Source organism: Carcharhinus amblyrhynchos, chromosome 15 (assembly GCF_965287045.1).
Source record: "Carcharhinus amblyrhynchos chromosome 15, sCarAmb.v2.hapA, whole genome shotgun sequence".
Taxonomy (NCBI): domain Eukaryota; kingdom Metazoa; phylum Chordata; class Chondrichthyes; order Carcharhiniformes; family Carcharhinidae; genus Carcharhinus; species Carcharhinus amblyrhynchos.
In genome coordinates this window covers 29,462,894-29,479,047 of record NC_137338.1, presented here as the reverse complement: position 1 = coordinate 29,479,047, position 16,154 = coordinate 29,462,894, and the positions used below count along the sequence as shown (strand labels likewise).

At 42.0% G+C, this 16,154-nt stretch overlaps 1 protein-coding gene across 1 annotated transcript; it reads right to left on the bottom strand.

The window, feature by feature from the left end:
• Window positions 1-12,270: 12,270 nt before the first annotated feature.
• Window positions 12,271-16,154, bottom strand: ripply3 (ripply transcriptional repressor 3). The gene is made up of 4 exons (XM_080203252.1): window positions 16,010-16,154; window positions 15,536-15,602; window positions 13,006-13,064; window positions 12,271-12,723 (listed from the first exon to the last, which is right to left on the bottom strand). The coding sequence occupies exons 1-4, from the start codon at window positions 16,102-16,104 to the stop codon at window positions 12,528-12,530; spliced, it is 417 nt and encodes a 138-aa protein (XP_080059378.1). The 5' UTR covers window positions 16,105-16,154; the 3' UTR covers window positions 12,271-12,527.

Here is a 16,154-nt window from a genome sequence, read left to right as displayed (position 1 = left end):
CCCTCGAGCCTGCCCCGACATTCAATAAGATCATGGCTGATCTGTCATGGCTCAGTTCCACATTCCCGCCCTCTCCCCATAACCCTTAATCCCCTCTCTTATCAAAAACCTCCACCACTTCAACGGGCAGAAAATTCCAGAGATTCACCACCCTTTGAGTGAAGAAGTTCCTCTTCAACTCTGTCCTAAACCGCCCCCCCTTTATCTTGAGGCTGTGCCCCCTAGTCCTACTGTCCTTTCTGAGCGGGAAGAGTCTCTCCACCTCTATCCTATCCATCCCATTCATCATCTTATACGTCTCAATGAGATCTCCCCATATTCTTCTAAACTCTAACGAGTACAAGCCTAGTTTATTCAGCCTCTCCTCATAGCTCAACCCCCTCAACTCCGGTATCAGCCTAGTAAACCTCCTCTGCGCTCCCTCCAAGGCCAAAATATCCTTGCGTAAGTGCGGCGACCAAAACTGCACACAGTACTCTAGCTGCGGCCTCACCAGTGCCCTATACAGCTGCAGCAAGACCTCCCTACTTTTATATTCAATCCCCCTCGCTATGAAGGCCAGCATCCCATTAGCCTTCCTGACCACCTGCTGCACCTGCTGGCTGGGTTTTTGCGACTCATGCACAAGGACCCCGAGGTCCCTCTGCACCGTCGCCTGCTGCAGTTTTTTGCCACATAAGTAATAGTCCTTCCTACCATTATTCCTACCAAAGTGGACCACCTTGCACTTGCCAACATTAAATTCCATTTGCCATTTCCTGGCCCATTTGCCCAGCCTATCTAGATCCTTCTGCAGACTCTCCACACCCTCCGCGCAATTTGCTGTTCCACCAATCTTGGTGTCATCAGCAAATTTCGACACCATACACTCGGTTCCCTCCTCCAGATCATCTATATAAATGGTAAATAGCTGAGGCCCCAGCACCGACCCCTGGGGCACTCCACTAGTCACCAACCGCTAATCCGAATAGCACCCATTAACCCCCACTCTCTGCCTCCTATTTGACAACCAATCCTCTATCCACGCTAACACCCTACACCCAACTCCATGCCCCCTTACCTTCTGCAATAACCTCTTGTGAGGTACCTTGTCAAACGCCTTCTGAAAATCAAGAAAGACCACATCCACCGGCTCTCCTCTATCCACCGCCCTAGACACATCCTCATAGAACTCCAATAAATTTGTCAGACACGACTTCCCCTTAACGAAACCGTGCTGCGTCTGCTCTATCAAGCAATTCCCCTCAAGATGCCTTGCTATTTCCTCCTTGATGACGGATTCTAACATTTTACCTACAACAGACGTTAAACTAACCAGCCTATAATTCCCTGCCTTTTGCCTGGCACCCTTCTTAAACAACGGCGTAACATTAGCCATTTTCCAATCTTCCGGCACTTCCCCGGAATCCAGCGACGTTTAGAAAATAGCCACCAAGGCATCCACTATCACCTCCGCCATTTCTTTCAGAACTCTTGGATGCATTCCATCCGGTCCTGGGGACTTGTCCACAATCAGTCCCTCCAGTCTGTCGAGCACCGCCTCTCTAGTAACAATAATGTCATTGCAACCCTCCAGTCCTACCATCAGGTGACTTGTTGTGACCATCTTTTGGTTCAGCAAAGATTATTTTTAAATAAGCACAATATAATAAAGATTGATTGAGTTCATGATTTATTTAGGAACATTTGGGAGGTGATAGTCTAGTTGTATTATCGCTACACTATTAATCCAGAAACTCAGCTAATGTTCTGGGAACCTGGGTTCGAATCCCATCAAGGCAGATGGTGGAATTTGAATTCAATAAAAAAATCTGGAATTAAGAATCTACTGATGGCCGTGAAACCATTGTTGATTGTTGGAAAAATCTATCTGGTTCACTAATGTCCTTTAGAGAAGGAAATCTGTCTTCCTTACCTGATCTGGCCTACATGTGACTCTAGAGCCACAGCAATGTGGTTGACTCTCAGCTGCCCTCAGGCATGGATAAATACTGGTCAGCCCGCGATACCCACAAATGAATTTTAAAAAAGTCACTTATCTATGGAATGATACTTAGTATTAAGTCAGTGTCATCAGAAGAAGATAAAAGTGGTGCATAAAAAGAGGAAGAACTATCCTACAGCACAGGATTTAAAAAGTGAGCTGTGGAATTTTTAGTAACAAACTATCAGTTCTAAAGCTCATGGATCCATAAGCTTGCTCATCTTGTTGTTTATTTTTTCATGGAACCTTGTCTCAAGACATAGCATAGAGTTTGTCTGAGCTGCCTTCAGTTTTAACTAGATTTCTGGCTGACTTAATTCTTAACAGTTTAAATTGGTCTCATTGACAAAATGATGAAAAATAATACTCAAATATATTTTAATATGCTTCGGTATGTGTCACTCGCATAGTATTTAATCTGCTCCTTTTTGATTAGCTGAGTGCTGCACTAGTTACAGATTCCATTTCAGCGTTAATCAGGCAGTTAAATCAGCAGTCTAATAGCATGTGGTAATGTTAGATAGAAATAATGGTGAAAATATAATTTAACCTTGGTACTATGTCGAGGTGATTTTGTCTGAATATTTGTTACTAGTCAATATTGAGGCTGAGTGTCTTGGGCTACAAAAAAAATTGACAGAATAGTCAAATGGGCAGATGGAATTTAATCCTGAAAGGTGTGAGATGATGCACTTTGGAAGGAGTAATTTGACAAGAAATTATTCAGTTACTGGTAGGATACTAGGAAGTTGTGTGGAACAAAGGGACCTTGGCGTGTTTGTCCACAGATCTCTGAAGGTGGAAGGACATGTTAGTCGGGTGGTGAAAAAGGCATATGGGACACTTGCCTTTATCAATCACGGCATAAATTACAAAAGTAGGGAAGTCATGCTGGAGTTTGACAGAACTTTGGTGAGGCCGCAGCTAGAGGATTGTGTGCAGTTCTGGTCACCATACCATAGGAAGGATGTGATTGTACTGGAGGGGGTGCAGAGGAGATTCATCAGGATGCTGCCTGGGATGGAACATTTAAGTTATGAAGAAAGTTTGGGTAGGTTGTTTTTGTCGGAGCAGAGAAGACTGAGGGGTGACCAGATCAAGGTGTACAAGCTTATAAGGAAAATGGACAGAGTGGATAAGGAACAGCTGTTCTCCTTAGTTGAAGGGACATAGGTTCAAGGTCAGGGGCAGGAGGTTTAGGGGACATGTGAGGAAAAACCTTTATCCAGAGGGTGGTGATGGTCTGGAATACGCTGCCTGGGAGGGTGGTAGAGGTGGGTTGCCTTAAACCTTTAAAAAGTACCTAGATGAGCACTTGGCACATCATAACATTCTGGGCTATGGGCCAAGTGCTGGCAGATGGGATTGGGTGGGAGTTCAGGTGTTTCTAATGTGTCAATGCAGATTCAGTGGGCTGAAGGGCCTCTTCTGCACTATATGATTCTATGATGAGTATGTGTTTTTCTTCTTATTTAATTTGCTATCTATGGTAAGTGAAGCCAACCAGTGGAAATTTAATAGGAAATCCATTCTTTTCACATTCATTAATTGGTGTAAATTAACTTCTGCTCTCAGTAAATATTGGAAAATTATACATGAGGCCAAAACATAACATAACACCATTGGACAGAAGGAGCTTCAGCTTGCAGTTGGCCAATTTATTAAATCAGGAAATGATTGCTTCCAAACATAAACTATCTGCATCTGCAGGCCAAGGATGATGAAATGTCAGGGTTAACATAACCGCAATTGGGAAACGAAGCTTCTAGTATTAAAAAGGATCATGAGAAAGGGCGCAAATTGCCTAGGAAAGAGACATGTTTAACAGCAGCTCATAATAAATATGCAAAACAGGAAAGAGTCTAAGATATGTTATAACAGTGACTGCACTTCGAATACACTGCATTGGCTCTGGAGCACCTTGAACCCTGGAAGGTTCCACATAAATGCAAATCTTTCATTTTTATGTGCCTTACTTACATAAGCTGGCCATTGTCAACAGGAAGAGCTGACTCACTTTTCCAGTAATTAGGGAAGAGAATCCACACTGAGTGCTTGGATGCTGCTTTTAAATCTTAGATCATTTGATTTTGTGGAAGAAAATATGATCCACTCCAGGGGCTGGGTGGTAAGTGCCAGGGGTTTGATTCTTGAGGTGATCATGCATGGGCTGCACAAGGAACAGGCTAATAAGCCACTTGGCTTCTTCTCCATCCAAGTTGTATTATATTTTTAATCACATTTACTGTATGAAGTTAACAACTAAAGCTAACAACTACACGTCACTATCATGTGATGCTAATATGATGTTGTGCAGCCCACAACTCAGAGTAAACAATGTTGATTGTTGACTTCTATCTGCATTATAGAAGCTTGATCATTCAAAGATAGTTCAATGCCTAAATTCATCCATTATTTCATTTTAAAGACGGTTTCTTAGGGAATGTACTGTCTGAAGTTACAAAGTTGTATATTCTTGTTATTTTTCTACAGCTTTGCTGAGAAGATTATCACTGAGTTTCAGGAGAAACAGGAAGATGGTGATGATTTTCCGAGTATGGACTTTGGTAGCATCAGAAATCTTGGGAGTAAGTTGCATAAACTGTCCAATAAAGAAAGAGCATGGCATAATTTTAGTTGCAAGATGCAAAATCCTACTTCATCCACCCTAAGGAAGTCCTGCAGTAAAACCCAACATTGCAGTTGCATGCTGCATAATTTTCCAATGTGGTGAGGATTTGTCCTTCCTTCCAGAGATAAGGAAGAGAGGCAAGTCCAAATCCATCCATCCCCAGAGCATAAAGAAGTGGCATTTGACAAAAAGCACCATGTGATAGATAAAGCAAATTGAGCCCATGGAGCAGATGACTGGCAGTGGATAATTAAGCAAGTAACTGGAGGGGGAGTCTGCATCAGCAGCCCCATCACCTATGGTGGGAGAACCTAACACATCAGACAAGGATGGAACATTTGTGACTACTTCAGCCAGAAGTGCCAAATGGATGATCCATTTCAGTTTCCTCCAGAAGTCTCCACCATCATAAATGCCAAATCAGTTGACTCCACATGATGTAATAAATTATCTGCTCCTAATATCTCCAATTTACTGAATCTTACTCATTTTATTGAATAAAATCCTTTCTATAACTTCCAGTTTTTAGGATGTGGGGATGGATTTTTTTTTCATTCATGGAATGTGAGCTTGCTAGCAAGGTCAGAATTTTCTCCCCATTTCTAACTGCCCTTGAGAAACTGATGGAAAGCTTCTGTCTTAAAATGCTGCGGTCCATGTATGTATTGCTTCCAGTACTTCCCCGGAGCGGAGAAGTTACAACATCTTCTCCGGAGCCTTCAACATGTCATCGATGAAGACGAACATCTCGCCACGATCATCCCCACACCCCCACTTCTTGCCTTCAAACAATCACACAACTTCAAACAGACCATTGTCTGCAGCAAACTACCCAGCTTTCAGGAGAACAGTGACCACAACACATCACAACCCTGCCACAGCAACCTCTGCAAGACATGCTGGATCATTGATACTGATGCCATCGTCTCACATGAGAACACCATCACCAGGTACACGGTATATAGTTTTGCAACTTGGCCAACGTTGTCTACCTGGATGTCAGGGGTAGGTTCTTTACCCAGGGGGTGGTGAGGGATTGGAATGCCCTGCCTGCTGCAGTTGTGGATGTGCCTAGTTTGGGGGCGTTTAAGAGATCCGTGGATAGGTTTATGGATGGAAAGGGTTTGGTTTAGGTTAGAGGGTCATTGTTTTTTAACTGGTCGGCGCAACATCGTGGGCCGAAGGGCCTGTTCTGCGCTGGAATGTTCTATGTTCTATGATATGCTGCAGGAAAGGATGGTCCAAGGCATGATACATTGGAGAGACCATGCAGATGCTACGACAATGGATGAATGAACACCGCTCGACAATCACCAGGCAAGAGTGTTCTCTTCCTGTTGGGGAACACTTCAGCGGTCTCAGGCATTCAGCCTCTGATCTTCAAGTAAGTGTTCTCCAAGGCAACCTTCATGACACACAACAACGCAGAGTCGCTGAGCAGAGACTGATAGCCAAGTTCCGAACACATGAGGACGGCCTCAACCAAGATCTTGGGCTTATGTCACACTATTTGTAATCCCCGTGACTTGCCCAGGCTTGCAAAATCTCACTAACTGTCCTGGCTGGAGACAATACACATCTCTTTAACCTGAGCTTAACCCTTTCTCCACTCACATTATCTGTATCTTTAAGACTTGATTACCTGTAAAGGCTTGTTTTCCAACCATTATTTTGTAAATTGAGTTTGTGTCTTTATATGCCCTGTTTGTGAACAGAACTCCCACTTACCTTACCAGTGCTCCGAAAGCTAGTGGCTTTTGCTACCAAATAAATCTGTTGGACTTTAACCTGGTGTTGTGAGACTTCTTACTGTGTATGTACATCCACAATGATGTTGGGGAGGGATTTCCAGCAGCAGTGAAGGAATTAATATGAATACTTCAATGTCAATATATTGTGTGGCTTAGTGGGGAGTTTACAGGTGGTGATGTCCCCATGGATGTGCTGCCCTTCTTCTTCTAGGCAGTATAGAATATGTGTTTGAAAGGTGCTGTCAAAGAAGGTTTGGTGAGTTTCTGAAATGCACTTGTATTTGACACATACTGCTGTCACTGTGTGCTGAGGTGGAGGGAGTGAACATTTAAAGTGGTGAATGGGGTACTGATCAAGTGGGCTACTTTATCCCGTTGAGTGCTATATTTCTTGAGTGTGGTTGGAGTTACACTCGTCCAGGCGCCCAGAAAGGAAAGTAGATAACTTGATTTGCATCCTGTAAAATAAAATCAAAGAAATAAAATCAAATGACAGTCTGTGGCCAGTAGCAAGAAAAGCAAGAAAATTAAGCAAGAAAACACCTCAACAGCTCCTGCTAAAAACTAAGCACTTTGTCACCAGAAAAAAAGAAATTCATTAATAATTGGAAATTGCCTACTGCTCAGCATCATTTAAGCTGCCTTTAAAGCACAAAACTCTCAGGGAATGGGCCATTGTCGCAATAAAATAAGAATAAACAAAAGCACTTCCAGCTGCACCAATCCTACAATTGCAGGGGTTGTAGGCCTAGAACAAAGCTAACTCGTGTTGGCCTTTACCACCTCTGTGGTAAAATTAATGGAAATAAATGGGGTGGGATTTCCCAACCCCTGCAGTGAATCAGCCAAATGTCCATTGTCTTTGGCAGCAGCAGAAAATGCCACCGGCGGCCTGGACTGCAAAGTGCCTTTGATTGTTACTATCTCAGAAACAGCAATTTCTTGAGTTAGCCAGTGGCCAGGCTCTCATCCTCCACCCTCCATAATTCAGCAAATCTGAAACTCTGCTGCCTGGATGCAATCTCATGCCTTGTCTTAGACATCCATCACCAATTGTATTTGCTGATCCACAGTGATTCCTGGTGCTACCATGCGTCAAGTTTAAAATAGTCATCCTCTTGTTTAAATTCCTTTGTGCATCACTGCTCTCTGTCTCTGTAAACTCCTCCAAGCTTACAATGCTCTAAAAACTCTGTGGTCCTCTAATTCTGTTCCTTTATGCTTTCAGCCCTCAACCTCCATTGGTGGTTGTGCCTTCATCCATCTAGGATGCTCTGGATTTCCCTCCTCACGTCTCTCTGTCTATCCATTGCACTATCTCTCTCTCTCTTCATCTTTAAGACCATCTTTAAAATTTATCTCTCCACCAAAATAAAGGGAAAAATGATTTACATGAAAATGGGCAGGGTTTTATGGCCTCGCTTGTCCCGAAACCATAAAATCTCGCCCAAGATCAACAGACCTTCCTATTGTCCACCCCTCATCTGCTCCAATTGCCATGGCGGGTGAGGTGGTAAAATTCTGGCGAAAATCTTTTGCAACCTCAGGACATCTTATAAGGTACGTTGCTGCTGTAATGTAGGTAAACACAGTGGCTATCTGTACATAGCAAGGTCCCATAAATAAGAGATAACCAGATTATCTGTTTTTAGTGATATGAATTGAGGGATAAATATTAAACAGGTCACCAGAGAAAACGTCTACTTCATACTGCCACCGGTTCTTCAACATGTGTCCACATGGACAGATAGGAATTATGATTTAATGTCTCTTCCAACAGTGCAGAATTTCCTCAGTAATGCACTGAAGCACCAGCCTGAATCAATTCAAGTTTTTGGAGTGAAACTTGAACCCACAACTTCTAATTCAGAGGCAGAAGTGCTACCACTGAACCAAGACTGGCACTTAGCAAGGCTGTCACCTGTCCAAGCTTTCAGTCATCCCTTCTAATATCCCTTCTTTGACTCCTGGTCTATTTGTATCTGATTACATTTCTGTGAAGTGCCTCAAGATGTTGTTCTATGTTGTTGATATTTGGGAAGAATACATCACAATGCCACTTAAAGGCTGTACAAGCCGCAAAAAACTATTTTCCCCACAAGTTTTATTTGCATTATTACAATGTTGTTAACTTTTATAGATTTTTTCATGGCATCAAGATGAAGATTTTATAGACAGATGTAGTTATGGCATTTCCGTAGATTCCGTAGAACATGATAGGAAGCTACTAGCTGCAATGTACTGACCTCTATATTAGTAAAGTAGAGAATTCCAGTGAATAGCTTTGTTTACTCACACAAAAGGGTTGTGACTGCCCACTGATAATGAGACCTAGACCTATGGCCAAGTTCCTTTGGCAAATGTCAATAGTTAAACTTCAGGGGCATTTAATGACCCTTGGAATCATCTATCATTTTCAGAAAAAACAGCTACACCCACTGCAGCAGAATGGCCAATACTTCCTCATGTCAGTAACTTGAGGACAGGAAGAGAATCCACACCAACTGCATCCTCTTTGATGCTTTCACAACTGTAGCTAAGGAGTGTCCACAAGCCCTGGGTCAAATTCTGTATTAATAACAGTGAGAGTCCAGGAAGATTGATAAGCATAGGTTACTGAAAGTAAATACAAATATTCTGAAATGAGAGTGGAGAATCAACTGAGTCAAACAATTGTGGGATCAAAATGTAAAAACATAACGAAATTATGAAATTGCATTTGAAAAATGTAGCCTTTACAAGTAATACTCAAATATGAGAGCAGGCATAGGAATAAATCTCAAAATGCAAATACCAAGGAATGTAATTTAGCAGTGATCCTGGATCCATAATGTTGTATCTGCTTTTCAATGTTACATATTATATGAGTTGGAGCATTTCTTTTCATTTACGGAAGTGGAGAGAAAATTATTTTCTTGTAATCTGCATCAGAATCTTTATGATTGTCAACAATCATTTAATGCTCATCAGTAGATTCTTAATTCCAGATAACTTTTTTATTGAATTTAAATTCCACCATCTAGCATGGCAGGATTTGAACCCAGGTCCCCAGAACATTAGCTAAGTTTCTGAGTTAGTTGTTCAGCAATAATACCATTAGGCCATTGCCTCCTTTCAGAGACTGTATTCTAGATTCAGGCCTACTGTGGAAAAGAAGTTTTCTCACGTTCCCTTTGCTTTTTGGTCGATCATCTTAAATTGGTACCTTCTGCTTCTCAACCCCTCCACCAATGGAAAGGATTTCTCCCTATCTACTCTGCCTAGACTCCTTATGATTTTGAACACTTTGATTTATAAATCCTAGGATCCCAAATGGTTTTTCAACCAGCCCTGCCTTTAATGATTTGTGCACCCATACCCAGGTTCCTCTCCCCCTGTTCCTTCCAGTTAGTTTATATTGTGTCTCCTTGTTGTTCTTATAAAAGTGAATGACTTCATATTTTTCTGTGTCAAATTCCATCTTCCATGTATTTGTCCATTCTATCAATCTGTCTATGTCTTCTTGAATTCTGTCACTATCATGCTCAAAATTCATAGTACTTCCAAATGGTACATTATTCCAGAGAAAGTCACCTTCATTCCTACACCCCAATAGAAAATCCAATTAAAAATCATTCAACATCTGAGAAGGTTTCAAGCATTGTGTTTTTAAATTCTGAATTCCTACTATCCAGTAGTGGCACAGTAGTTAACATTGCTGCGTCATGGCACCAGGGACTCAGGTTAGATTCTGGCCTTGTCTGTGTGGAGTTTGCACGTTCTCGTCGTGACTGTGTGTTTCCTCCAGATGCTACGATTTCATCCTACAGTCCAAAGATGTGCAGGTTAGGTGGATTGGCCATGTTAAATTGCCTCTTATTGTCCAAAGACGTGGGGTTGGATTCTACGACCACACTTGCCCCAAAACCGGAGAATCCTGCCTGAGGTCAATGGACCATTGTGTAGTCTGACCCCTGCCTACTACGATTCCCATGGTGGGCAGGATGGGAGCATTCCCCGCCCCCCACCCCCGCCCCCCCCCCCGCTGTCATGTAGGATTAGCAGGGTAAATAAGTGGGGTTTCAAGGATAGAACCTGATGGGATGCTCTATCAGAGAGTTAGTGCAAACCTGGCTCTTCATCAGAGACATTAAGCTCTGCTTTCTCTCCTTAAAGATGCTGCTAGACCTGTTGAAATTTTCCAACATCTTCTGTTCTTGTTTCAGATTCCAGCATCCACTGTATTTTGCTCAAATTGATTAAAAACTTGATTAAATAGGCCTGCACAATGTAGCACAGTGGTTAGCATTACTGCTTCACAGCACCAGGGACCTTGATTCAATTCCTGGCTTGGGTCACTCTCTATGCGGAGTTTGCACATTCTCCCTATGTTTGTGTGGGTTTCTCTGGGTGCTCCAGTTTCCTCTCACATTCTGAGAGACATGGTTAGATGCATTGACCTGAACAGGTACCGGACGGTGGCGACTATGAGTATTTCACAGTGACTTCATTGCAGTGTTAATGTAAGTCTTACTTGTAACTAATAAATAAATTTTTACTTTACTTTAAATTTTGCCTGGCTTTAAAATTAGTTATTGAAAAACCAATGAAATTGCTGTGACACTTCCATAAATTAAACTCTGGGTATATTAAGTACACTTGTATTGGTTTCAGGGATGAGAAACTTCAGTTATGCGAATAAATTGGAGAAGTTGGGATTGTTCTCCCTGGAGGGAAGTTTAATGGGAGATTTGATAGAGGTGTCAAAATCATGGCAGCTGGATAGATATGGAGAACCTCTTCCTATTCGTAAAAGCAGATGGAGAATGTGAGGGCACAGATTTAAAGTGATTTGCAAAAGAAGCATATGCAGTGTGCGATAAAACTTCCTCAAACAGTGAGTACTTTGGGTCTGGAAGTATGGTGAAGGCAGGTTTACTCAAAGCATTCAAGAGGGCATTAGATTATTATTTGAATAGAAAGAATGTGCAGATATGGGGAAAGGGCAAGAAAATGGCACAATGCTTATCTGGACAGCTGGTGGAGACACAATGGACCCAATGGCCTCCTTCTGCACAACAACATGCATGCAAAAGCTGCATGATGCCACAGTAATTCAAACTCGGTCAGTGAACCAAAGGCACCATCACACCCGACACTGCGACTTGTGATGCATAATGGATGCAGATTTTCAACATTAGCAGACTGCAAAAAAGCATTATGTAGACTGGATTCCACCTTATATTGTTTTCAACTGTTTCTAAAAAAATTTTCCCTTCCTTTCTGACATTCCATTGTATCAGTAATGCAGAGGTAGGAAGGTCTAGTGTGAGGTCCTCTCTAATTAATTCAGGGTGTATTTACATTATTAATGCAACACTTGTGTGAGGTGAAAGTACTTCGTATCAATTCTACAGTTTTTGTGTAGATGCCCAGATACTCTATTTTTCACTCTAACTCACTGCTGCCTCACAGCGCCAGGGATTTGGGTTCAATTCCCTCGGGTGACCGAATGGAGTTCGCACGTGTCTGTGTGTGTTTCCTCTGGGTGCTCCGGTTTTCTCCCGCAGTCTGAAGATGTGCGGGTTAGGTTGATTGGCCGTGGTAAATTGCTCCTTAGCGTCGGGGGGACTTGTAGGGTAAAAACATGGGGTTAGGAGGTTAGGGCCTGGCTGAGATTGTAGTCATTGCAGATCCGATGGGTCGAATGACCTCCTTTTGCACTGTAGCGATTCTATAATTCAACTCTAATTGTAAATGGACGAATTTTGAGTCCACTGCACCACCTACAGGCACTGATCTACACACATAACGTTGTTTCATACCGATTAAAAAGTTATTTATATTGTATTAATTAGACAATAGACTGATTTAGAAAGTCGCTGTGATTCGTAGAACCCGCTTTGTTAAATTTGACCCCCATGTGAAAGATTTATTTCTTTAAAATTCTCACAGTAATAAAATAAATTGTACAAAATATATTCATATATACATCCACAACAGTGCAAAATTGTCATTTCCTTGTGGCGATAATATCTCTAATTGCCCCTGTCTAAGTTACAGCTACAATTAAGAAGGGAGAGCAGAGGACTGAGTTGGCCTGTAGTTTTGTTGTGGTATCACTTCGGGAAGACAAGGTTTTTCCGCTCTGAAGCTGATCCGTCTCCTCCTCTGACTTTCCTCACTGTTTCCAAAACATTCCTCTTGTTTCCGGGTCATTTTCTGACTCGAAGCCACAGGACATGAACTCCTCCTCCTCCTCGGTCTCTGAATCATCATTGTAGAAATGAATTGTTGCCTGAACAGGGAAGCTGGCTAGAACCTTTTCTCCCATGTGAAGCAGATAATGCTCGGCTTTGGATCTGGGTAGATACAGCCTGCAATGCCAAACACGATGATTAACGGGATTTTCCCATGAGATTCATTTAAAACAATCTATCTTGATTTTGTTTTGCTGATACCTATCCAATAGTACAGTGGTTTATAAAGCCGACATTTGCTAGTCCCGCATTTAACATGTTTGATTGTTTTACATTGGATTGATAAATGCAGCAATATACATACATATATATATCTTGGTGGCTATGAATTGTTGTAAAAGAGTATTTGCAATGAAGACTACAGGCAGACAGTAAGAGCAAGAATGGCCTGTTACTCACCTGACTGGGTGTTGAAATCCTAAGGGTTTTCTGGTCTCAGGGGGGCTCCCAGAACCAAACTGGATGGAGTAAAAAATATATACTATTTAGTTGAAAAATATCTGTTTAGTTATGAACATTGGAACACACCGTTGGATACGAACAACTGAGAACATATTATCATAAGCACCTAAAAAAACAAGCCTTCTGCGGACACACGTTAGCCCGTAGGCTTATAAAAACATCTGCACCCAGTGTTCTACCTCAGAGAGTCGTGGGTGTTCTATTGTTGGATTATTTAAGACTGACACCGTTAGCTTTTTGGATCTGTAAAGGAGTCAAGTTTGTGAACGGGAACGCCATAATCGTACTGGGGTCAGGATGGTCAATTCCCGATCCTATTTCTTTTGTATTTAGAAATAAAATCTCTTGAAAGAGGCATTAGTCAAACACATTGACCCTTTCCCCTAGTTTCCGATATCATCCATTATATGTGACGGTCAAACTGGACACGATACAGATCGACCAAGTTCATAGCAGAAAAGGTTTAATGTTCGGTTTTATAATCGAATTGTCCTGGCAACACATCATATTTGCTTTTTCAACAGTCTTTCTATCGTGATCAGGGATCTTCAATCATCCATGAAGTACAACTTCGGGTTCTTAAGTTGTTCCAATGTGTAATTTTTGATATTTGAAATTGTCCTTGCTCAAGGGCAACATACGTCATTTGTTTATATGGAAAGACATTTGCACAGGTCCATTCCCCAGACCCTAGGTCCTCACTCCTCCCTATGTATTTGTATCATCCCAAACTTGTGAATCATTGCCCCAGTGCCTTTATTCAGGCCGGTAATAAAGGTAAAGGGTTCCACAAAAAATGCTGACTTTGGCTTCCAATACTGCTACCTCTTAGCGAACTGCTCTTTGTATTTGTGAATGCAATCAATTCTTTATTTAACCTAATCTCAGTGGTCAAATATTACAAGATGCGACCTTACCTAGTACCCTGGGGTGTAACACTTTATCAGAGATTATTTGGCAAGGCTGGCACGGTAGCACAGTGGTTAACAATGCTGCCTTACAGCACCAAAGACTTGGATTCGATTCTAGTCGGATCACTGTCTGTGTGGATTCTACATATTCTCCCCGTGTCTGCAAGGGTTTCCTCTGGGTGCTCCAGTTTCTTCACATGGTCTGAAAGATGTGCTGGTTAGGTGCATTGGCCATGCTAAATTCTTCCTCAGTGTACCCAAACAGGCTCTGGAGTTTGGTGACTAGGGGAATTTCACAGTAACTTTATTGCAGTGTTAATGTAAGCCTACTGTTGACACTAATAGATAAACTTAAAACAATATCTACAGGGCTTCTATCAGCCACCAACTTCATCACCTTCTTAAAACATTTAGTCACTGGTGAGACAGAGACCCCAGGTGGAAAATGCTGGGTATATATAGACATACAAACAACGAATGATTGATAAGGACACTGGAGGGAACTCTGGATGTGGACAGATACTAAAGAAGAAGGCTGAACATATACTGTAAATATAAATTGCTGCTTATACATTTTGGAAAGGCAAACAGAAAATGCTGGGTATATATGAAGACAACAAAAAACTAAAACTAGAGTTTGACATGTTAGGCAGAAATGACAGGAAATGCTGGATATACAAGACAGATTAAGGGGTGTTTGTAAGTGAAAAGATAGATTTTCAGTTATGATGAAACGACATTGATTTCTTTTCAGCATCCCCTGTTTTTGATTGGCTTTTGTACTGGCTCCAGTTATTATCTTTGCATGAGACGTGAATCTCATGTGCAATCTCCTCTTGCCTGAAATTGTACAAGAAACTACAAAGCCCAATCCATCACGCAATCTGGTCCATTGACTCTGTCTACACTTCCCGCTGCCTCGGCAAAGCAGCCAGCATAATTGAGGGAATCTCTGGAATTCTCTGCCCGTTGAAGTGGTGGAGGCTGCCTTGCTAAATATTTTTAAGACGCGGGTTAATGGGTTTTTGATAAGCGAGGGGATTAAGGGTTATGGGGAGAGGGCGGGAATGTAGAACTGAGCCACGACAGATCAGCCATGGTCTTATTGAATGGCGGGGCAGGCTCGATGGGCTAGATGGCCTATCCCTGTTCCTATTTCTTATGTTCTTATGCACCCCGACATTCTCTCTTCCACCTTCTTCAGTAGGGAAAAAGGTACAAAAATCTGAGGTCAGGTACCAACAGACTCAAGAACAGCTTCTTCCCTGTTGTCATCAGACTTTTGATCTTGCATTAAGTTGATCTTTATACCCTAGCTATGACTGTAACACTGCATTCTGCACCCTCTCCTTTCCTTCTCTATGTACGGTATGCGTTGTCTGTATAGCGCGCAAGAAACAATACTTTTCACTGTATGTTAACACATGTGACAATAATAAATCAAATCAAATCCCAATAATAGGTGGTGCAGCTCAATCTAAAACGCTTTAGTGGCTTCACTAGCGAGTTCAGATAACGAAGAACGACCAGGCGACGACACCGAATGCTTTTCTTACCGAAATCTGCCTCTGCTTTTCGGTGTCTCTGGCTGTCGTTATCCAGGGTCTCCACAAAGCGGAGGAGCTGTACACGAAGAAGCAAAAGGACAACAAGGCAAGGCGACGTTAACTGATCAAAAATAAATCCGGGAACTAAATTCCCTTTGCTGCAATTTTTAAATGACAACATTAAGCAACTACCGATTCAAGGGCAATCCAGGGGTGCCAGAGAACTCATTATAGTAAAACTCAATCCGCACATTATTGGAAGTTAAAGACCATTAAACGTTTCTTAGCTGATCTTTAATTTGTTTTAGTTTTCAGGAACTAAATAGATCTTTTAACATTTGTAATTGTTCATGTTATCTGACATTACTGACATATAAATACTTCGCTTTAATCCAATGAGTTAAAGTCTGGCTTCAAACGGGAATTTTCTCTCTTAGTTACACTTCGCCTGCTTTATGAATGAATGGAAGAGTTAAAGCTTACTTATGAGGCTGCCCGGGGTTCCGTGCTGCTGCCTGGCCGCCCCTGCAGCACTGGCAGGCTGGACTCACTTTGGGCCGGACACAGTAAAGGGCCATTATACCACTGCTCCAGCGAGCCAGCTACAGAGCCCAGTCGACAAATGACA